The sequence below is a fragment of the Schistocerca americana genome, chromosome 6 (genome assembly GCF_021461395.2).
Source record: "Schistocerca americana isolate TAMUIC-IGC-003095 chromosome 6, iqSchAmer2.1, whole genome shotgun sequence".
NCBI classification, from domain to species: domain Eukaryota; kingdom Metazoa; phylum Arthropoda; class Insecta; order Orthoptera; family Acrididae; genus Schistocerca; species Schistocerca americana.
Window position 1 is genome coordinate 23,228,696 of NC_060124.1, and position 24,080 is coordinate 23,252,775.

The 24,080-nt window shown below is 38.1% G+C and overlaps 1 protein-coding gene across 1 annotated transcript in view; it reads right to left on the reverse strand.

The window, feature by feature from the left end:
• LOC124619377 (nesprin-1) overlaps positions 1 to 24,080 on the reverse strand; it is a 635,455-nt gene that overhangs the window by 244,588 nt on the left and 366,787 nt on the right. Inside the window, exons 81-90 of the mRNA XM_047145705.1 lie at positions 23,166 to 23,279; positions 19,240 to 19,512; positions 17,915 to 18,196; positions 15,087 to 15,299; positions 13,274 to 13,597; positions 12,841 to 12,964; positions 12,547 to 12,743; positions 11,500 to 11,835; positions 8,984 to 9,259; positions 2,193 to 2,539 (exon numbers count right to left, since the gene is read on the reverse strand). Of these exons, the coding sequence (XP_047001661.1) occupies positions 2,193 to 2,539; positions 8,984 to 9,259; positions 11,500 to 11,835; positions 12,547 to 12,743; positions 12,841 to 12,964; positions 13,274 to 13,597; positions 15,087 to 15,299; positions 17,915 to 18,196; positions 19,240 to 19,512; positions 23,166 to 23,279 (2,486 nt within the window). The remainder of the gene's footprint in view (positions 1 to 2,192; positions 2,540 to 8,983; positions 9,260 to 11,499; positions 11,836 to 12,546; positions 12,744 to 12,840; positions 12,965 to 13,273; positions 13,598 to 15,086; positions 15,300 to 17,914; positions 18,197 to 19,239; positions 19,513 to 23,165; positions 23,280 to 24,080) is intronic.

Here is a 24,080-nt window from a genome sequence, read left to right on the forward strand (position 1 = left end):
AAATTCCTTGTGGAAACTGTGAGAAGTCGTACATAGGTCAAACAACATGCACCATTCATGAGAGATGTGTGGAGCATCGAAGATACACACGCTTATTACAGCCAGACAAGTCAGCTGTGGCCGAACATTGTATTGATACAGGTCATTCCATGAATTCCAGTCGTGAAGATTTTAACATCCACCTGTCCCTTTTGGGAATCTGTCTTCAAGGGAGCCATAGAGATTAGATTAGCTAATAATTTAATAAACAGAGATAATGTTTTTAATTTGGACAAAGTGTGGAATCTAGCTCTTGGGGTAATTAAACTGCGGAGAAGTTGTCATGGTGTCACTGCCAACGATCATACATTGATAAGTGAATCAAATGTCTGTAAGCCTTCACCACACGCGGCGCATGTTTAAGCGTATTTCTTTGTTGCCGACCAGCATCTGTGACCCGTACGCGCAGAACTGCTGCGGTGGTGCACGTAAGGCTGCACTTGGCATCTTGTTGTCAGTCTTGTGACTCACTCTGTGGATGGCCGGACGATACACGGCCAAAATTTCAGTGGAGGAAATTTTATTTGAGCAGCTGCATGCCCGAAATTTAATGGACTATTCATTACACCATGAGAAGTTGAAAATGCGCATCAAGTAGTTGTGTCATTGGCATTGAGAAATAGCTGAAATCATTAAAAACGAACAAAGCTCAAGGTCCCAATGGAATCCTATACTGAATTTGCCCCCGAGTTAGTGCCTCTTCTAAGTATATTCTATCGTAGATCCCTCAAACAAAAAAACCATGCCCAGTTCTTAGAAAAAGGCACAGGTCACACCCGTCTATGAGAAGGGTAGTAGAAGTGATCCGCAAAACTACTGTCCAATATCTGTGACATCAATTTGTTGTAGAATCTTAGAACATATTCTGAGCTCAAACATAATGACCTCCTGAAAGCCAACCAGCATGGATTCCGAAAACATTAATTATTTGAAACCCAACTTGCACTTTTCTCACATGACATACTGAAAGCTTTGGATCAAGATACCAGGTAGATGTAGTGTTTCTTGACTTCAAAAATGCTTTTGAATCAGTACCAAACCCATGCTTATTGTCAAAAGTTCTGTCATATGGAGTATCAAGTGAAATTTGTGACTGGGTTGAGGACTTTTTGATAGGGAGGACAAAGCATATTATCTTGAAAGGAGAGTCATCATCAGATGTAGAAGTAACTTCAGGTGTGCCCCCGGGAAGTGTGTTGGGACCCTTGCTATTCATGTTGCATATTAATAACTTTCCTTCTCATCCTGTACGGAAAATTTCCCCTGACCTGCGGTTCCGGGTGACTTTCCAAAAATCTACCCCTTTTCCTAGACCTCTCCAATCCTTTTCCTTCACTCTTCTTCCTTCCCCTTCAACCCTTCTGCCTGAAGAAGGAGCCACTGACTCTGAAAGCTTGCCAATCACAACAGTCTTACGTGTGTGTTCTGCTGCCGCTTGGTGAGTAGATTTTTTTAATCTATCCAATTGAATAATTTTATCAATACCTGATTGTTTTCAGACTAATCATGTAGATGTTGATGCAGAAAAAAAAAAACATTATAAAGAGAACATTTCACAAAGCACCTGCTTTATATTTTTGTGACAAAACAGTGGAGCCTGTTCCTCTCTGATGACATTTCTTTATTTATATCTTATTCTGTCCTACTGTGTCTCCCATGGTTGGGGTTCTGGGTGATTTTTCTACTTAATCACTGAAGAGTCTGTATTTTATAACCATTTCTTCTTGTTTATTGAATGTATGTATCTCTGGCCCCTGTGTGTACTATCAGTATTTCCCACACTTGTTATCACATGGCAGGTCCAAGTTTAAAAAGTAATTCAAACAAGTCAGTCTACAACACTCTCATGACAGAAAAAAAGAGCTTGCATAATCATTTAAAGAGGTGACTTAACTGCCTGTGAAGTTGATATTCGACTACTGTAATGTTACACTTACAATCTACAAATCAAACAGTGAAATCACTTCTACCATATTACTTAAAGAGTTGTTGCCTATATCTATTCATGTAAGGGCTTTACTTGAATCTCCTCAGAAACTTCCCTTCTTTTTAGACCTTCTGCTTCATCAGAATTTCATTTATTTGATTGTGTGCTTTTGGTACACAATTTAACAATTATATTAGAATGATAATGTGACATAAAGTGTACATACTTGTTAACCTCGGTAGCGAGGGCCTTGTGCTCAGCAATACGGGCATCCACACTCTCAACAGATCGTTCCAGCAGGGGGCGAGAACGCACCTCTGCCTCATGAGAGTGTAACCAATCAAGAATCTCTTCCAGCTCGGTTGCTAGTTTACGGTGTTCAGCTGCTGCTGCCTCGTGAGCCTCCCGCTGCTTTTCTACAGCTCGTCTTAAGGCTGTCAGCTGCTGCTTCAGAGACTGCAACTGTTCTGTCACTGCATTCCGGTCAGCTGCAGTCCCCTCAGCAGCAATCTGCTGACCCTTGTCTGTAGCTGATGCTAGCATTGCTTCACACTCCTGGATCTTGACTATCACCTGAAATTAAACATAACAACTTACTCCCCCTCCTCAAACATTCATTTTAGGATGGTCGACCTGAAAGTTTCAAAACTTTGTGGGTTACTATGTATTGTTTCATTCTGACACAAGGCAGTCAGTAATGGACTCTCTGTTATTATGCCATGCAAGGAAGGAAGGAATATTAGCTTTTAATGTCTTGTTGATTGCTGGATGGGGATTTGAACTGTCATCCTCCCGAATGCGTGTCCAATGTGTTAACCACTGTACAACCTCACTCAGTATGTCGCTCAAGTTGCAGCTTGCTTTTATCTTACATCTGTTGTCAGAGAACAGTATCAATGGAACTGAAATGGGGCATATGATTTTTTTATGATTTTAAGGAAGGAATAATTGCAAATCCATGTCTGGAATGTTTATAGTACACTTTTACAAAATCTTTGTTTACAAAGCACTAGTTTTACTAATATGCACATGAGAGAAATTCTCATGATCGCAACAGAAGAAAATGAGTTTAGATTATGGGAAATCTCCACTGTACTTATCAACTGAGTGTTTTCTTGGATTTGGGTGAACATTAGATATATTTGATCCTTAGTGAGAATCTTCAGGTCAAAAAGCTCTGCTTTATTAAATACTGCACCCTCTACACCCCTGAGCAAAAAGCTTTGTGCGTAGAGTTCTGTTTGCTTCTTTCTTTTTCTTAGTGTTAGTCCTCTCTAGTACAGGGTCTGCCATATTCAAGATTTGGCAACCCGTATGCACTTCTGGTCACTACAGTTGGGGGGTACCTAAATGAGGGAAGTGGTTTGTCCCTCCTGTCTGTGAAATGTGTCACCCAGCCATGGTCATTAATCTGCTGTGTGGATTCAATCTGGGTCTGGCTTATCTTTGTGTCTCTCAAGCTAGAGTGCTGCATGTTACACAGTATTGGCAGAGAGAATACTGCTAGCAAACACTACAAAGATTCACTTCGAGGCAGTCACATGAAGTACATGATACCATAACTGATGAAACATGACTGCATCAATTTGTCCCTGGCCCATAAGAAGCCCACTCAGTTAAAGTAAAATGAATGTGCATCAAGTGCTGACCCAATGCACATTTTGCACAGTCTTTTGTTAACATTGTATCATACAAATTTAGTCTTCAAAGAATACTTGTACCATTGTATGTAAGACGTCTATCATGGCCTAAATACATGAGTACCAGTAAATACAAAGTATGTGTATCAGTGGATTGTAGAGTATGGCTAAGGAAATCTTAAAGTTGTTACAAGGTAAAAGGTGGAAACTGCAGTTTAGGAAAAACATCGACTGATGATGTTTCAAAAAAACCAGAAGTGAAATACATATAAAATTAGTGTTGTCATTTGACTGGTCATACACTGGACCTTAAAATTTACATAGTGTTATTACTGAAAGTGAAGGGACAGAAAGAGGTAGTGTGTAAAACAACAGTTCAAGAGCAATTTACATTATCTCCCATGTCACCTGAAGAAAGAAAGTAAAAAGTTGCTAATCTTTGGAAAGCATATAACACATCATATATTTTATCTTATCCAGTATGCTGTCTCCACAAACTGGATAATGCACAATTTCAGTATATTTTGTTGCAAAGATCTTTGTATAAAATCTACTGTGCCACGAAAAACAACCGTGAGCTCCATAAGAATAAAGACGATACAAGAACCTCTACAACAGCATTTACACAGAAGTGGTATGTGGTGTCCCTACTACAGTGTCCTTACATTATAAAGGTCTGTTGAGCATTTTTCGCTACAGCATGTTACATTCTGTCACACTCCTCATCAAAGTTTTGAGTATTACTGTAGTTATCTGAGTATAAGAAAAAAACCCTTTTTTTTTGAGTCTCATTGAGAAAAAATTATTTTTAATGTATTCTGACTAATCAGAATTACAAACTGTCAAACTGTTTTACTGACATCAAGTTTGTCTCTAATGTTAGCATTGTACCTATTTTAAACTTGAGCCATTTACTGTCTATATTTTGATAATACAAGAAGAAATAAAATAATAAGAAATGGTTACATTAATTTTTATCTTCTGCCATTTTTGCTTACTAAGCCTGTTGTGTGTGGTATCAATAGTTTCAATCATCATCATCATCTTAACAGCACAATCGTGAAATTTATATCTTCATTGTCACAAACATTTCACTGTTTCTTCCGAATATTTCGCAATACCTGAGGTTATGGTCGTGATGGAACCTGAGAATGCAGCTGGTTTTTGCTGAATACATTTCGGAATTCACTTCTATACTGAGGTGAGAATGTCACAATGTTTGTTGCTTCCACACATGTAGTCTGCCCACAACTCTTCATTGGCTGCATGGAACCAGCAGTTGACACCCCACTTCCGTTCCCCTTATACCCCATGGTGTGTGTCGACAACACTGTTGCAGGGAATACTTCAACAGGCCACTGGCCCCTATCTCCAGTTTTACCATCTCCTACAGAAATGTATGCCACTGTTCTGTACTTGTCCAATTTTAAAGTAAGTCCAAATGGAATCACACAAACTGCAGTGGTATATGTTCCCATGGTTGGCAGCATGATGTAATTTGCTGCTTCTTGACTACTCCCCTCCCTGCACCCATCCTAGTTCTCAGCCAAGCTGTTCGCCCTCCAACCCGTCCGTAATGCTGTGCTGAGCAACTGTGAAACATGGACTGCAATATCTTCAAGAGTGCAGCCCATATGTAACAACATCAAGTAATATAAAAATAAAAGATAACAATCGCAAGTCAGTAATTTTCTCAAACTTTTGCTCGTCCCATGATCTAATGCCATTGGTACTATCTCCATGATGGGTCTAGCCCTTGTAATTTATTCCCATGATAACGATTGTAGCTAGTCTAACATTATTTTCTTTTTTTTTTACCCTGAATCCGCCACTGTGTTCTAGAGCTGATTAAAAGATGATAATGTTTTTACCCAGTATTCTAATAAGTGAACAGCGACTAAATTTCTCATTTGCAACCCACTTGGTAAATCATTACAGTATCTCATAATCAAATGAAATACTGACTTTCTTTCAGAATCAAGTAACTGTTTTTGAAGGGCAATATTTTCACCTTCCAAGCACCATGAATGTTTGTGTAAGGTATCCATACATAAATGAGAACTTTTATTACAAATCTGTTCAAATATAAGAGTTTCTAAGATAATAGCATTAAATTCTGTGTCATCCTATATCTCACAAAATTATCAAATTATAACCAGGGCAATAGAGTGATGTGGTGGCTCGTTCATAGTTCCTCATGTACCCCTTGCACTGACACCTTCTGAGTCATATTTCACGTGAACATTCAAGCAGGGTTGATGCTGTATTGAGTGCTTCGCCACATCATGAAATATCTAACCTGTTCAAGTGCGAGTATTGTTTGCACTACCTACCCTTCTGATTTCTTCAAAATAAATCTGCACATGACCTCAGCAGCCCAAGCTTTGCCAGTAAATGTAAGACAACATCTATATCAATCTATTAAGCAGCATAAAACAGTTGGCCTCAGCAGCAATAGTTAATGTGCAAATATAAGATGACCCCATAATTTTCGAATGATGAATTTGGGGAAAAACCTCGTCTTATACAAGGTGTACAACTTTGCTTCCGCTGTTTCTTCCCAAACATTTGAAGTTTTAATGAAACAAATTGGTTACCATGTATCGTTCAAAGTATTTTACATCGCTGGCCACTACTTTCTCCCATCTTTCAGGCAGTGTACGAATCCTGTGTCGAAAAAATTGTTCATCTTTTGAAGTGATTCACGAATCAATCCAATCTACAGCTACATCTACATCTACATTTATATTTATACTCCGCAAGCCACCCAACGGTGTGTGGTGGAAGGCACTTAACATGCCGCTGTCGTTACCTCCCTTTCCCGTTCCAGTTGCGTATGGTTCGCGGGAAGAACAACTGCCGGAAAGCCTCCGTGCGCACTCGAATCTCTGTACTTTTACATTCGTGATCTCCTCGGGAGGTATAAGTAGGGGGAAGCAATATATTCGATACCTCATCCAGAAACGCACCCTCTCGAAACCTGGACAGCAAGCTACACCCCGATGCAGAGCGCCTCTCTTGCAGAGTCTGCCACTTGAGCTTGCTAAACATCTCCGTAACGCTATCATGCTTACCAAATAACCCTATGACGAAACGCGCCGCTCTTCTTTGGATCTTCCCTATCTCCTCCGTCAGCCCGATCTGGTATGGATCCCACATTGATGAGCAATACTCAAGTATAGGTCGAACGAGTGTTTTGTAAGCCACCTCCTTTGTTGATGGACTACATTTTCTAAGGACTTTCCCAATGAATCTCAACCTGGTACCCACCTTACCAACAATTAATTTTATATGATCATTCCACTTCAAATCGTTCCGCATGCATACTCCCAGATATTTTACAGAAGTAGCTTCTTCATGAGATCAGAAGTGTTTATCAGCCAGGTCATGCGCCACTGATCTAATCAGGTGATAGTCAGACGTAGCAATGTCTGGAGAACACAGCATGTGGGGTAGGAATTCCCATTTTAATGTTTCCAAGTACATTTTGACCCCTTTTGCAACGTGGGGTCGAGCGTTGTCATGCTGAAAAATCACTTTATTGTGCCACTCGCTGTATTGCGGCCATTTGTCTTTTAATGCTCTGCTCAAACTTGTTTTTAACACCTCATAGTACACGACGCTGTGCTGGTCCCACCAAATGCAGAGCATGATCTTATGATCTTGGAGCCGCGAATATTTTGTTTGGCCGACGACGTGGAAGCATGGCCGGGATATCCCCATGATTTTTTGCATTTAGGGTTATCATAATGAACCCATTTTTCGTCCCCAGTCACAATGCGATGCAGAAATCCCTTCTGTCAGCAATGTCTCCAATTCTGCATCATCAAAAACATTCTATCTTCCACCACTATGCCGGTCTATGATGTTAAAATCACTGTTCTTGAAGTGTTGAAACCACTCACGACAGGTTCTTTCACTAATAGCATACTTTCCAAACGTACTTGAGAGCATTCAATGAGATTCAGCCACTGTTTTCTTCATATTGAAACAAAACAGTAACACCTCCCACAAATGACGAGAATTAGGCTCATAAACTGACAGTTTCAATCAAGAACAACTTTATGATGCAGACACAAATCGACTAATGTTTGAATGAGGTTATGTTGGTCCAAGCTAACTGCCCGACATCTGTGATCTGTTTCTTTCGACCGCTACTTACCGTTATCGCCACCTATCGGCAAACAGAGGTAGCAAAGTTGTACGGCTTGTAATTGAGAAAATTTGGTATTTTAGTGCAGTCTATTCTCAATCACCCTTCACTACCCACAAGTAATATTAAGTTATATATATTCTGTCAGCAGTTATGTATATCTTCCATGCTGTATGTTTGTTGTCATTTCTAGAGGACGTTAATGGTGACAGAATTGGGTAAAATTATGGGCTCTTTCTCCAGAAAGACAGCTGCTCATGGTCTAGTGGCTACTGTCACTGCCTCTAGGTCACGAGGTCTCAATTCCTGGCTGGGACACAGATATTTTTCACTTGAGGACTGGGTGTGTGTGTTGTCCTCATGATTTCATCTCACTTTCATCACAAAGGAGTGCAAGTTGCTAAAGGAGTGTCAAACAGGAAGACTTGCACTGGTGACTGAACAAGTCCTGGCCAATAATGCCATAAGGTCATTTTATTTCCAGAAAGACAATTTGTGGATGGAGAAGACAAACCCAAGAGTACTCCTCCAAGGGAGATGTTACTTGAAGAATGGGCATTCCATAAAACTGACTTGGACTTGCACTAAATTTATCATGTTCGACAAGAGAAAAATTCAGAATACCACCTGAAGAAACACAAGGACCATCAATAGGAGCATGGAAAGCAATGCCTTTCACCTTCGCTTTATTTACTACTTGGCCCCAGTACCAATTTCAATATTATCAATGGATTTTTAAACAGTAGTGCATAAGCCTTTCACAGTGCACAAGTCATCTGGCAACATTTAAATTTCAAACCTATACACCAACTGCATTAAGTTGCTCATAATAAATAAGAGACACAGATTTGAGTATGTTCTCCTTATTTTGGTTAACACATGCTTAATTTCCTTAACACAGATGAAATTAACATATAGCGCAGATGCTGAGTCGCAGATAGGCTAATCACAGTGTGGTTTCAGCTGTCTGAGACTACACACATGTGTGTGCAAGTTGCATTTGTGTGAGTGTGTGTGCGTGTGTGTATGTGTGTCTGTTGTTGACAAAGGCGATTGGCCAAAATCTTTGAGTTGTGCCTATCTGTGACTCAGCATTTCCACTATATGGTGATTAGCAACTTATCTTCTCATAATATTGTTACATTCCATCCTGGATTTTCCATGAAGTTAACATGGAATTACCATTCAGATAGACACTAAATTTTGAAAAAGTGTTACACTTACATCATCATATTTTTTGATCTTCTCTTGTACAGTGTCTCCACCCTTCTCTATATCACGCACAACTTCAGTATACTTCGTTATGAAGGTCATTATTTCTGTTATTAAAGCAATGAACTGTTCACGTAACAATAATAGTTGTCTCAGACGTGCAATCTGTGATTCTATGGCTGCAATGAGATCATCCTGTTGCTGGGAAATTCCTTGCAGATCACCCATACTGCCCAGTTGTAGATCACCAAGCTTTTGTTTACTGGCTTTTACTTCTGCCAATATATCCTGTAAGAAAAAAAGACAGTTAGTTTTTGCTTTTCTAGAATTACTGAACCTGTTTTTGCTTTTCTAGAATTACTGAACCTAACCCTCTCCTTCAAGCTGTGTGTATACAGGGTGTATATGACTCTGGTCAACCGGGAGATCTGGGAAAAACCCGGGAATATTTTCATCTGAGAGAAAACCGGGAAAAACCCAGGAACTTTTTAGAATTCCGGGAATTTTTCATTTTTTTAGTTTTCAGTTAAATTTTTGTGATTTTGACTGGTAAGAAACAATACTCTAACAAAGGATATTACCGTATGCAGCTTCTGCAGAATAATACTGCACCAGCAAAACATGAGACAAGAGAAAAAAAAGAAAAGAAAACTTAAGTCACAAGGGAAATGCACCATATACAACAACAAAACACAGTGCTCATACAAGCATCTGCCAGCAGCAAAGCGTGTCAAAGGCCTATGCAGTGCTTCCTAACAACAAATTGCCACCGATGAGCATGATGTGACAGCTGTTTACATTAGAGTCGTTTGAGCAGTTGCGGTGGGCTCTTGTGCATGCGCAGTTGAGTCGCGTAGGAGTAATACCTTCTCCTGCTTCTGGCTACATATGTGTGGCTGGGCGCCACTAATATTTCCCTGGTTCGGAAACATCATAGATCAGGGGCTGATGCACAGAGCAGTCTGAGTTGTAGTGGAGCGGTGGGTAGTCTCCATGTGACCTGTGTTTACGTTTAGTGATTTTGCTGTTTCCTCTTCATTTATTGCTCTCACATTAAATGAAAACAAAATGGATTTCTGTGGCCGGGAGCTATCAAATGAATTAAAATGCATTTGCATGATTACAGAAGGGTAAAATATGTTATTAGTTTCTGGTTTTATTTCCACCATTATGACAATCAAGCAATAATCACCTTGCAGAACAAAAAAGTTATTTTTGTCAGTTTGCTAAAGAGATTTGGCTTTTATTAATCTTTTCCAGTGAGGCAGTCAATTTATTATTTGAAACGAAGTGTTGAATTTCACACTGTTGGCTAGTTTCAACTGTTTGCTGCATTTCAAGTGTATGCTTTCCATCTTCTAGCTAGTGTGGCATTACGCCATAATAAAGAACCAAACATGAGATAATACAGTACTGGTACTCAAGAAAATTTACATCTGAATCTGGACATACGAATGTGCACTTTAAGCCAACTTATGCATTTTAGTATGGGTCACGAAATTCCGATACTCTTTTATGACATGTTTTACACATATGAACATATGGGCTACCTGCATCATAGTAGCTGCACAAGGCAGTGGCGCCTGTTATCTGGCGCTTTCTCGCAAACTGCTGAAACGAATCAATTTCTAACAGGTCATGGGAGAATATTGTGAATGGTGGTTTGAAAAGCATTACTTTCAAAGTAAATTTCCTTTTACGCAAGATGAACTATGTGCGAGAATGTACAATGAATTTCTTAAATCACAGAGCATTTGACTCTCTTTTGAAAACCAAAATCAACTCTTTGAGAATGATCATCTAGAAGAATTTCGAGCCCAGAAGATCAGACATTTACTTCGTTATTAAAAATTTTATTGGCACATTTGTGTGATGTACCCTAAAGTGTAACATGTGTGAAAAAGATCAACATTATATGTGGAAGCTTATCTTCTCTTGCAGCTTATTAATCTTCGAGGCCAATATTATATGTGTAAGCTTTGCTTTTCTTGTAGCAACACTATGTGTATTGATTTAAACCATTAACTTTTCTTATTTGTTTGTTCACGCTACTTAAGAGCGATCTTGCTATTGGCTGACTACATCACATGTCCTATGCTGCCATCAGCCGGCGAGGTCACATGACGTGAGCTGCGACTGGTTTACAAAAGCACGTCGCAATCTCAATTTCAATGCTTCGGAAAGTAACATGAGATGTTTTGTGGAATTCGAAATTATACCTTCGTAACATGAAAAAATATGCAGCGTACATGTTGCTGCACATCAAAGATCTTTCCAAAACTTTTTTTTCCCCCTGAGTTTTGTTTTCTAAAGTGCTGGGAAATTCTACGTCGGTGTATAAACCATAAACATTCAAAGGATTGACAAGTTTTACAGTGCCGAGGAAAAGTATACCATCACTTAACACAGAAAAAGGGTATTTTCACACAGGAGAAAGTGTATTTTCAACAGGGAAATCTGGAAAAAATCCGGGAATATTTTTTCCTTGTCCATGTATACACTCTGATATACTAACTTTTCATACTTACTTCATAAGAAGCCAGCATACTCTTAACATCTTCGACTTTGCTACCAACGGGTCTGTTTAACTCTTTTAGGTCTTGCTGAATTTGTGTCATAAAATTAACACTCTCTGCCAATTTGGCTGCTGCCTCCTTGTACTGCTCCAGCTGGGCCTTGAGTGCATCTGAACGATCAGCAATAAGACCAAATATTCGAGCGTGTTTGTCTTTTATATTGTTCAACTGTTCAGATAGAGTGAGCTTGTCTGCATCACTAACGGTAGGAAGAATTGCTTTTCCTTGCTCAATTAGTTTTTCAATGTCTTCTCTCATTTTCTGTGCTTCTTGGTTCAGACGATCATACTGTAAACAAAGAGAATTATAAACTACATAAACAGAAACTGTGATGTAGTAATGTAAGGAAAAATAAATGCAATAACATGAAGCTCACTGTTAAGAGAGCTCAAAAGTTTCTGAATATTATGTAATGTAAATATTCAAATCCAATTACTGTTTTCAATTCTGTATCCAATAACTAGATGATGTTTTCACAAAAAGATTACAAATGTGCCAGCTTTTAATAAAGTTACATTCAGCACAGAGGCAGAAAAAAAATCAAGTTAATTTAATGCAACAAAAATGACTGATGTTTATAAAAATATGTCTTTAACCTGATTTCAATATAGACGCCAGTAATGAAAAGGCCAGTAGGGAAAGAAGTGAGGAGCAGAAAGGGGGTGAGTATAAGGTTTGGGGAAAAGGAAATAACAAGAAAGGAGAGTTACTCCCACGAGTATTTTGGTTATAATTTCCTGACGGAAAGCTAGGCACTTTTGCTTTTTGAATCCTCCTCCTCCTCCCCACCCCCACCTCCTCCTCTGACACACAATTTATTACAGTTCACTGGTATCATTAAATATCCCCTCATCCCTTTCAGAGTTATTGAAATTCACTCTTTGCAAAGAATCTAAGCTTGAGGTTGCACCTCATTATCAAGATCCTGGATAAAGAAAAGAACAAATTGGAAAAAATTTTTACGATAAAATATGTGTAAAATGAACACTGTGCAGAAACCTTCGCAAGTTGCTCTTCAAGCAGTGGCATGCTGCTAGCTCTAATTTCCGCAGAAGTTGCAACATCCGCTTCCTGTAGCCAGTGTTCCACAGCTTCTATAGCCGCTTCAAATTGGCGACGAGATTGCAAAAGTTCTAACAGAGATGCCAAGCGTTTGGCAGACTGTGATTTTATAGCCTCAAAATCAGACACCAAAGCTGAAATAAATACAAATAAATATACAGATGCACTTGCTGATATTGTCAGAATTAGTTACCAATTGTTTTAATATGATAGACAATGATGCTTATTTACCTTCCATTACTGATTGTAACTTCTTCTTATCGCTTTCCCCACATTCTTTCATTAGACTGTTAGCCTGTCTCTGCACATCAGTTAGCGTGTTTTCTGAAAACTCTTTTATTTCATTTTCAAGAGCCTAAACAGAAAACAACAGAGCATATTAGTTTGTAAGACTTGTAAGAAATACTAAAGAAAAAATTGTTAGCCTAGTCATACTGCACATCATGCTACTTCCTTGGAAGTGCACCATTTTTCTTAAGCTGAAATCTTTGAAATAATATGTGCATAATAAACATATGATGTAATGGATACTTTGAGAAAATTTTAATTTCATTTAATTAATGATCATATCTTTGTAGCTATTGGTCAAAAAGTAACAAAGGTCTGCCAAGACTAATAATCACATTTTTATGCATTATTTTCATCGAAGCGGAAGTTAAAATACCTTATGCTGTGCAAGTTCAGCTTCAACTGCAGCTGCCCGTAATGAGAGGTATGCAGGAGGACGGCGACCAACAATAGACTTCAGCCAGACTTGTGCTGATTCGAGTACTTCCTCAAATTTCCGTCGAACATCAGCAGCTTGTGTTATCCTGCTTATTTCAGCTCGTAATGCATTTGATAAATCTGCATGATCTGCAGACAGTGAACGCATAGCATTTTCTAATGATGTTTGCTCAGCAGCTTCCAGCTCTGAGCATACTCCAGAAACACGCTTTTCTAAGGTTTCCAGCAGGACATTTTTTCCATCTACTTCTTTCAATAGTGCCTATAATCCAAAAATATAATATAGTTTTTTAAGTGTATATATAACATCATTTAAAAATACTGACACACACACACACACACACACACACACACACACACACACATATTCCACCAATGCACCACTAATATTTTCCCCTTCTCTACTCGTCTCCATTTCCAATCCCCCCCCTCCTCACCTCCTGAATATACCCAGCAGTTCCTACCCTGTCCCCAGGATACCCCTGCATGCACCTGTAAGTAGCATTTCACCCCCCCCCCCCTCCCCACCACCCCACCCTGCTGTCTGCCCCCTTCCCACCCTATGCTTCCCCCTTATCCCTTCGTCAGATGAAGTTACAACTCAGTCTCGCCACAGTGGCCAGAGACAGTGGTAGTGGTCGCACGTGCACGAGAGCCATGCTTGTGTTTAAATGTATAGTAGTCTTTTCATTGAGCCTGTCTGCCACTCAATGTCTCCTGTATATAGTGGGCAGCAATTGATGCTTTCCATAAAGTTGTTATTTCATTCTGGACTTTCCACTGTTTAAAGCTGAAGGTCTGATGGTTAGATTGAGCAACTAACGTAAAGGCAATCAATCAAATGACTATTGTGGAGAGCTAGAGCTAGTGTGGACACTGGAGACCACAACAACAATGAATGAGGTTTAGAGTTGTTGAATACTTTGCGACATGAACATTCACAGAGAAGCCCAAATTATTCCAATAAAAATCCCTAATGGACTCTTGAACACATCCATCTTTTTTTTTTTTTTTTTTTTTTTTTTTCAATGTTTTGTTTTTCCTCATGAACTCAAGGAAATCTATGACTCTCCTGAACACCAAAACTGATATTTGGCAATAACACATACTTTTTCTGACATGACAAAGCACAATACTTACCAAGAAATATGTATGAAAATAGACATTCCAAATACCCTGCAAAATTATGTTGGAAGTATATTCCTCATGGAGAAATACAGTGAAAGATGTAAACTTGTTCCATACAAATATATCACAATCAATATAATAAAGTTAAACGGAAATTAAAGGAACATAGGTTATGAGCACCAAAAATCCAAAATTAATTTCAGTTAGGTGAATCTCTAGAAAATGTCTGTGTCAGAAGTTTTTCATATTCAGTGCCTTTCCTTAATTTTGGAGCACTAGTTACCTCCCAGTTCCTACTGCATATTTATCTTTGTGTGCAACATTCTGCCCCCCCCTCCCCAACTCTCTTCAATGTTCATTTTGTATTAGTGTAATTTTTATAACATCTTTTAGCTATTTCCTGCCTCCACATCTCATTTTCTTCCCCACTGCTGCCCAGAACTCATTCATAACAACACATTTAATTTATGTACGCAGCTAACAGCAAATGGAAGTTCATTTTTCACCACACTACAATGGAAATAAATATCAATGATACATAATAAATCTCAAAGATTTCTATATTTCTTAACTTCTAAGAATGTTTTTTTAATTTTTCTTTTGGAACAGAGACATTACATTACCTTGGTAGACTGAAGCCGATCTTCGGCTGCACGGCTTTCAAAACCCAGTGGTGATGGAGATTTAACATCTTTCATTCTCTCACGCATCCATTCCTGGGCTTCTTTTATTTCTTGGCGAGCTCCTTCCAAACCCTTACAAGCCATCTCTAATACCTGAGCTTTTCGCTGAATACGCTTTGCCACATCATTATATCGCCGCTCCACTGATTTCAGCTGGAAATGAAAAATCCAGAAATCATTTACTTAAGACTCATATAAACTGAAAACGTTGTCATAATCAGCACACATATTTATAGTCTTTTTATAATGATCCAAGCAAAGTGAATATTTAAATTCTACTTGTAATAGTTTCTCTTGAGTGACCAGCTGAAAATTCCAAAGATCTTTTGAGTAAACAACCTTGGAGAACACTACTTTGTGTGTGTGTGTGTGTGTGTGTGTGTGTGTGTGTGTGGTGAGGGGGGGGGGGGGGTTGCGCGCTCAGGCACGTATGAAGAGGGAGAGGGAGAGAGAGAGAGAGAGAGAGAGAGAGAGAGAGAGACACACACACACACACACACACACACACACACACACAGATCCAAATTGTTAATTGGTTTAAATTTTAGTCCATGTACAAATTAAAACTACTCATGCAAATGATCAGGTTATAACCATCTGAGAATTTTGGTGGCAATAGGTCTTACACATTTTTCATTCTAGTGTTATGACAGAGAATATGATTTTTTTTTCTAAGAATAAGAAAAAGAGCTAAATCATACTCCCTAAGCCACCGTACAGTGTGTGGCAGATGGCATTTCCATCATCAGCAACAGTTTTCAGCCACTGGCCATATCTGATTTGCGCATAACCCTTTCCACTTTTCTTTACTCTCCCACTACTATTCTGCCAGCACCCATTTTCAGCCCTCTCCTCGGCTTCGAACACTCTCCGCCACATCTTTTGGCCAACTATCCCTTAATCTTTCACCTTGGAGTCTCAATTTACCAGAAAACCGTGCATTGTTTTTATAATCTAGAAGAGATGTTCCACATAACAGCAAAATACCAGAGAAAGAAAGGGCAGTATAATGTTAGGATGAGAGAGGACTGGCGGCACATGTGGGTACATGTTGAGAGAATAGAGGGAGAAGGGTGGTAGATGACAGACAATGGAAACTAGCTGAGGTTTAAGGCTGTGAGAAAGTGAGAATGGAGGATGTGCTGGGGAAAAAATCTCATTTGCGCAATTCAGAACAGCTCATGCTAGAGAAGAAGTTTAGTGCACCTGAAATGTGGAGTTGGGGTTTTGCCCTCTACCACATGCTCCATTGTGCACTTCTTTGCCCTCAGAATCTATCTTATATCGTTACTTTCCACCCATCTCCATTTCTCTTGTCTTGGTATTTTGATCCCCCTTCATCATTCTCTCACATGCACAAGTGTTTTAGTTTTGTTGTCACTAGCAATCCAGTTTTTCCATGCCCCCCTCCCCTCTCCGCGAGACTCATTTGTCTGTCCCTCTACTGCATCTGGAACACTTCTCTATATCTCATTGAGTTGCTCATCTCCATACCTTTTCTATTAAATTTGGGGTTATTGTGGTGTGTGTGTGTGTGTGTGTGTGTGTGTGTGTGTGTGTGTGTGTGTGTGTGTGTGTGTGTGTGTGTGTCGGGGAGGGGGGCGGAGGGAACAGATTGACTGAAGGAAGTTGCGTGCACTCGTCTGTGTACTACAACAGGAAAAACAATGAAAGTTCAGAAGTATATGACCTTCGTATTGTGCTAATATGCCATCTACAGTTCCTACATAATGAGCGGTTGCTTGTTCTCATTTTTTTTTAACTACCTAGCATCAATGTTTTACATGGTAACTTTGTACACTTTTCAGGATACAAAGGCAAGAAGAGACAATACCTAGACTGACTACTCAGTAGTATAGTTCATTACACTGTTATGAAGATGAAGATGGAAAGTTTATTCTCAGTAATAGTTACTGCAAACTACATTAGGTGCAACGAGATACTTTTTTTCCCAGGAAAAATCAACTGACATTCTACATATTATTAGGCATAATGAGCAAGCAGTACTTTGTGATCTGCAGATCCACTAGTCACAAATATTCTGTCTGTGGCAGCATTCATCGATAATTCTTGGCATTACAAAAAATTGGCATGGGGGGGGAGGGGGGCAGAGTGGTAATGGTTTCATCAGAATCTTTACCTTCGAATTCAAGCTGTATGTCTGCAGACACTCAGAAGTATTAGAAGTAAAGGTGCTAATTTGGCTTCTGGTGTGAGGAAAGTTGCTAAGTGAACTTCTCACAACTTCTCACATCTTCTCACATATTTCTTTTGGGCAGTGAAAAAAAATTAGAAATAATACTTCCCAGTTAGAAGATATGTTACAACATAATATACTTCATTCTGAAGTGAAGGGTGCAGGAGAGAAAATAATTTGACAGTCAACTTACGAGAATTTTGTTTTACCAGCATGTGGCAGGTATGCAGTTGCCTTTGACACGGGCTACAAGTCAGCCAGTTAAATGGCATGTGGAATTTTAAATCTAGTAGTGTTGTTCAGTAATAAATACTAGCAACAAACCTATTTATCAGGCATAACAGGTCAATCATTTGATCTTATATTTCACATTAAGACTACTGCAACACAATTTCAGTTGGATCCGAAAAATGAAATAACTGCAATGTTAAAATGAATATTTATACAGCAAGAGAAGATAATAAATATTGTACTATTGCTAATGAAATATGAAATACTGAAAAAAATAATTTATTTCTGGTATGAGAGTAAGTTTAATGGTTAATAATGTGTGTAAAAATTTCTTTATTACCTGTTCTTCCACTTGTTGGGAGTCAAGATTGCTAACAACATCAATCACAATTGATGCTTGTTTCCTGATTTCATTAAGTTTTTCTGGACCCTGCTCTTCAAATTCAGTTTGTATCTCAGAAATTGTTTCTAGTTTACGCCCACAATCCAGTCCACTTCCTTTGTCCAGTACCTCCATTCGTTTGCCAAAGTCATCAAACCAACTGTGCATCTCTTGAACTTTTGTTCGGAAATTTTCAATCACCCTCTGACAATCTTGTTTTTTCTTCATGACATCTGCCAGCTTTGCAAAAAATGAAAAGATAGCTTTAGGTTATTTGAATAACTATTCCATCGCATACCACTACTTATCTTATTGCTACATTAACTTACTGCTTTAAAGCTGTGAAAGATAGTTAAACAACTTAGTGATAAACAGTAATTTAGGTAATTTCACCAATAACAGCACAAACTCATCTTTTTTTTAATAAGAAGTTGTTTTACATTTCAAAGAATATCTAATACAAAAAGATTACATTTTTCATCTCTGGACAATCACATTATATCCATTGTTTACTGTTCAAGTTTCCTGGCCCAACTGGATGAAATAATGTGTGAGACATAGTCTGGATTGAAGAAAAAGTAAGTGCAATGAATACTGAAATTTTGGATGCAGGAAATCCTCACTTTATGCATTCATCTTTCATCAGGCCAACAAACCTATGTATAAATATGCATTGGCAATAAGAAAACCTTGGGATTTGAAGTGTGAAACAGTGGAATGTCCATCCCATTCACCAGGGTTGGCAACATCTAATTTCCACTTATTCTCACAAGAATATAAATTTGTATGTGGAACATGTTTTGGGTTCAAAGAAGAGATTATTGCACCAATGTATGAGTATTTTGTAGGCCTTTCACAAAAATGTATCTTAGGAATGGAATCTATAAGTGGGAAAAATGATGGACACATTTCAATGACAAAATAATTTCTGTGTTGCAAAAAAAGTGAAGTTTTAACATTAAGAACACAGTAGTCCACCACTAGGTACTTTATACTTATACACCAGCCAAAGGAATTTTTAATGAAAAGGTGATTAAAGTCATCAGCAATTGCAGATTCACTATGCAGTAGCATAAAGTAATGTTCATGACTCTATCTACAGTCAAAAAAATATGCCTACAGTTGCGTAAGCAAGAATCCGAATAAACATTTTCACATCACTCTAAGACAACCCATATTCATCGTGTGACAGCTTCATTTTCCATTTACATATTTATCCTTCCAATTTTATTTTATAATTTATTTTTTAAAAAATCAGTACCATGTATTTCCACAATACAAACCTCTTGATTGAGGTTCTTTAGCTGTGCGCTGAGGGCAGCACTTTCTTCATCTTGTGGCTGAATGTTACTTCTTTCTGCAATGGCATTCTGTAGCTCCACCATAGACTGGTACTCAGCACGTGCTGCCTCTGGTCTCAGTTTTGCTGGGCGTGATTTCCACTCAGCCACTTGAGTTGCTTTGGCACTTGTCCACTGAGCAAGCTCCGCTCGCTGTCGTTGCTGTTCCTCTAGTTCCCCAACAGCTGCTGTCAGCACAGAGAGTCGATTCTGCACCTGTTTACAACAGTTATTTCATTAATAGATTGTTCATAATAATGTTAAGTGTTACACCATGTAACTGAGGCTCAATGTGATAAAACATGTCACAATAATTTATCCAGTGACTGAACACTGGCGAGTGGCACTATCTCTCTTCAAAGTGTAGTGTGTTTACATTTCTGCATTGCTTGTTATTAAAAATTGTTTGTTCCAATTCATGAAATTATATTTAGAATGCTACAAACTATTCACTTAAGTACAAAAGAAAATTTTTCATTTTTGAGATAAACAGTTACAGCAACAAGGTATAGCCTATATGGGCTGATGACAATGATGATGGAATAGGTAGTAATAAAATAAACCAGAATGACTGCACTTATAAAAAGCAATAGAGGCATGCTGAGTCAAGAGGAAACTCATTTTCAAATGATCAACAGCATCAAGAAATTGTAATTTAAGTTTGTTCATGAAGAAGAAAGGGCAAAAATTACAGTTTAGCATCTTCCTTAATAAGAGGTAGAGGTGTTAAAAGCCAAGGAGAAGAAAAGGGATTTCACTTGCAACCTGAATCAAAAGAAATTTCTCCTATACATGAGGCTAAGTTACAAATAGTACATCTTTTCGCCCCATCGCCAGCAGATGCCTTCTGACTGATGTTATTTTCTCCCAGCCATTATGTCAATATTCTGTTACTTGTAATGTGACAGGCCCAACCTTTCTTGGTTTACAAGTCCTCATTTCCATTGTTGTACTAATCACAGTATTTTCTATAACCAACATTGCAGTGGTAGAAATCTTTTTCCCTTTTCATTTATTTACATATATTTGATGATTCTATGCCTGTTTTATCCAATCTATTTAGAATATTCTTAAATATCGTGTTTTATTTTAATTATAATAATCATTATCTTATTATTATTACTTTTATAATAATAATAATAATAATTATTATTATTATTATTATTTCTTTTCGTCTAATTGCTCTGTCGCTTCTTGTTGTGAGATTTTACCTAACCTTTTTTGTTTTTTTTCCGAGATTTCATTTCTTATAAATTGTGTTAGCTGTCCGATGTCTTTTCTCAGTTTTTCTATTTTGATCTGTAGCCTGTGTTGCCATGCTGGTTTTGTGGGTTTCTTCTGTGTGTTGGTTGGTTCTGATCTCTGCCTAGTGTGTATATTTAGTGTAGTGAGTGCTCCTATATAAACCAGTAGTTGTAACTCTTCCATAGTTGTGTTTTCATTTATTTTGTTGTGTATGATTGTGTTGATAGTTTTTATTGTTGTTTCGACTTGTGGGTTATTTGGTGGTCTACGCAAGAATGGTCTAATGTCTGTATTTGTGTCTGTGTATTCTATATATGTTAGCTGAAATTTTTCTTCTATATCTAACATCTGTGTCACTTCGTGTTCTATTTGTGCTTGTTCTGGTGGCTGTCTTAAGATTTCGTTTTCCTCTGGTTGTTTAATTGGTGCATGTTATTCTTTGTTTGTTTGCTCTGGGATGTTTGAGTCCATTACTGTATTTTCTTCTTCTTCTGATTGCACATTATTTTGTTCCAGTATTTGTTGTACTTGTTGTTTGATGTTTTCTAATTCTGACTGGGGTATCCTGTTATTTTTTATTATTACACGGATCTGATCAGCTAATCGTTGTTCTGTTAAAAATTTTAATTCTGGGTATCTGGTAATAAATGTTGTGTACACTTGTGATCTGTATCCAGTTGTGTTGGTTCCTAGGTTTGTTGCTTGGTAATAACAGAACATGAGGTGTCGATTAACTTCATCTGACCATCTCATCCTCTGTCTTTGTTTTCCTTCTAGGGTGGTTGCAGGAAGCATATCTTGCAAAACACCTCTATTTGGATTTAAATCATTTTCCAGTTGGCTAGCAGTGTCGTTACCATTGTGGGCGGGCATAGGGTTTAAGCGTCGTCCCCGACCATGACGGCGCTTGTCCGAGGCTTCTTTAGTTCTGTCCTGAACCAACTAATCACACTAAAAAGGGGGGTTAGCCCTATTAGTGGTTTGTTCTTTTCGTCGCCTTTTATGACTGGCAGAACATACCGGAGGCCTATTCTTTTCCCGGGCCTCCACAGGGATTATTATTAATAATAATAATAATAATAATAATAATAATAATAATAATAATAATATTATTATTATTATTATTATATTTCAAATTTTCCTGCACCAATTTTTGTTGGATGTGAGAGCAAATTTTGTTTTACTAGTTTTATGGCTGCACAAGAAATTTTTTGAGTTACCACATCACTTATTAGCGATTGCCCCATGTTGATTTGGATTTTTGGTTTTATCACCTACTCTCTAAGCCTTTTAGTTCTTGTTACCCAATGCCTTTGTTACCATAGTCTGTCACCATTTCGTACCATGCTGTGTCACAGCCTCACCATGAAAAACACCCCAATACTATAACATTACCATCTCCATACTTTACTGTCAGTGCCACATATGATGGCAGGTAACATACTTTACTGTCGACATTACACACGTTTTGTGGTCAACATTCTCATGGTATTCAACCAATCAAATCCTTCCACTGGACTGCCACAGTATACAGAATGGCTCTTTACTCTAAATCAATTATTTCCAGTCATCTATTGTCTAGTGTCATTGCTCTCTACATCACCTCAAGCGTTTTTCAGCACTAACTAAAGAAATGAGGAATTTCTCCCATTCTACTTCATTCTTTTTAACTCCGAATGTGAAGTCACTGTGCTAGCTGGACGGCTGGTAGCACTTTGGAACTCAGGAGTGATTCCTTTCACTGATTTCATTCGATTTTTTATGACCACCTTTCACAATACTGAACACTACCTGCCCATCATTACACGAGGTCTGTCTGGTGTTGGTTTAGATATGGTTGTTTCTTTGTTTGTGTTTCCCCTTTACAATCGTAACACCAAAAGTCGTATGGGCAGCTTTAGAAGGGCTGACTTGTCCCTGATGGATTTGTCACAAAGGTCACATCCAATGATTAGTCCAAGTTAGAATTCACTGAACTCTCCTGGCTGCCAACTGTACTGTTACTGCTTCTCTACCGGCAATGAAATATTCTCCACTTTCTTTTCTACTGGTGGGTCATCCACCTCTCTTAACATCTAGTGGTCAATTCTGCATTACAAAGGGGTGTTCATACATTTTTGTTCAGACAGTACATCAAACAACATTGTTAATACAATGATTCATTTCATTATAATGCAAATAACTGCTGTCTTTATATGTTTGAAGATATGTGATACATAAAATTATGTACTGACACACAGATTATTGTCTCAAAAGTAATTTTCACCTGGTGAGTGGTTGTTGATTATACTCATAGACATTCTAAACATCAGGTGAGTACAAATTGTTATTTCCTGTAATTTATATGTTTACTGTCTCCTACATCTCTGTTAATGGCCAACAGTCCCCAAACTACGTTAATGCTGTTAAGCTACAAGTGACATGGAGTATAGAGTGAATTGTGAACATTAAAAATTATATTTAGCTTCTGTGTATACAGTTGCTGGATGAATGTGACAAATAATATTTGGAAATTTTTTATTTTATTGACTACAAGATCATATTGAAATACAATGTGAAAAGTACCAGAAATCATAATAAATAATGTAGTTTAAAAAAAATGATAATATTCACAAATTCTTTACCTGTTCACATATGCTGTCCATCTTGGTAACATATTCATGTGACTGCAGGTTTTCTAGTAAAAGTCTCAACTTCTCACTCTTCTCATCAAGATTCTTCTTCCCAGGTTGCCGTTGCTTCTCAAACAAAACACACACAAACACCGTGCAATACATGCTCAAGCAGGAATTTAAGCACTCTAGTAAAGTACATTTATTCCAGTAATTATAATGGAATAGAGTACAAAACTACAGTCAATCATTCTAAAAAGCAGAAGACTAAGACTCTACCGGAAAACAAGTTCTACATAAATACATAATTCTATTGTGTTACTTCACAAACATGCAACTACAAACATTTAGATTAGAATCATAATTACCTGAAGAGCCTGCTATACAAAACTTTTCCATCAAAATTTAACTGTAATCTTGCATTAAATATAGTTTTATTACAGAATAATGTTTTCATTGTTGAAGCACTTATTCTTAATTTCAAAGTGACATTGTCATTCTGTGCATAATAAAGGATGTTTCAAAAAGGACTTTACAACTTTAAAAATTCATACACATTTATTCAAGATACAGAGCTGGGTTTAGTGTTATTTTATAGGAAACAAATCAAGTTTTTTTTATCTTAAAGATGTTGTATATGGCTTCTTTTGGTTATCCTGCACACATCCCATCGGAACTCAATTTCTTCCCAAACTCGCTGTAGCATTGCAGCTCAGTGGCGGTGTAAATTCTTGCTCAAGTTCAGGTAGAGAAGCCAGCACAGGAGGTACAAACATGATATCCATGATGAATCCTCACAAGAAAAAAATTGAGTGGTGTCAGGTCTGGGGAACGTGGATGGGGGGAGGGGGGGGGGGGCAAGCAATTGGTGCATCACAGCCAATTTATTGACCTGGAAAGTGGTCACAGGGAAAATCCTGGATGTCG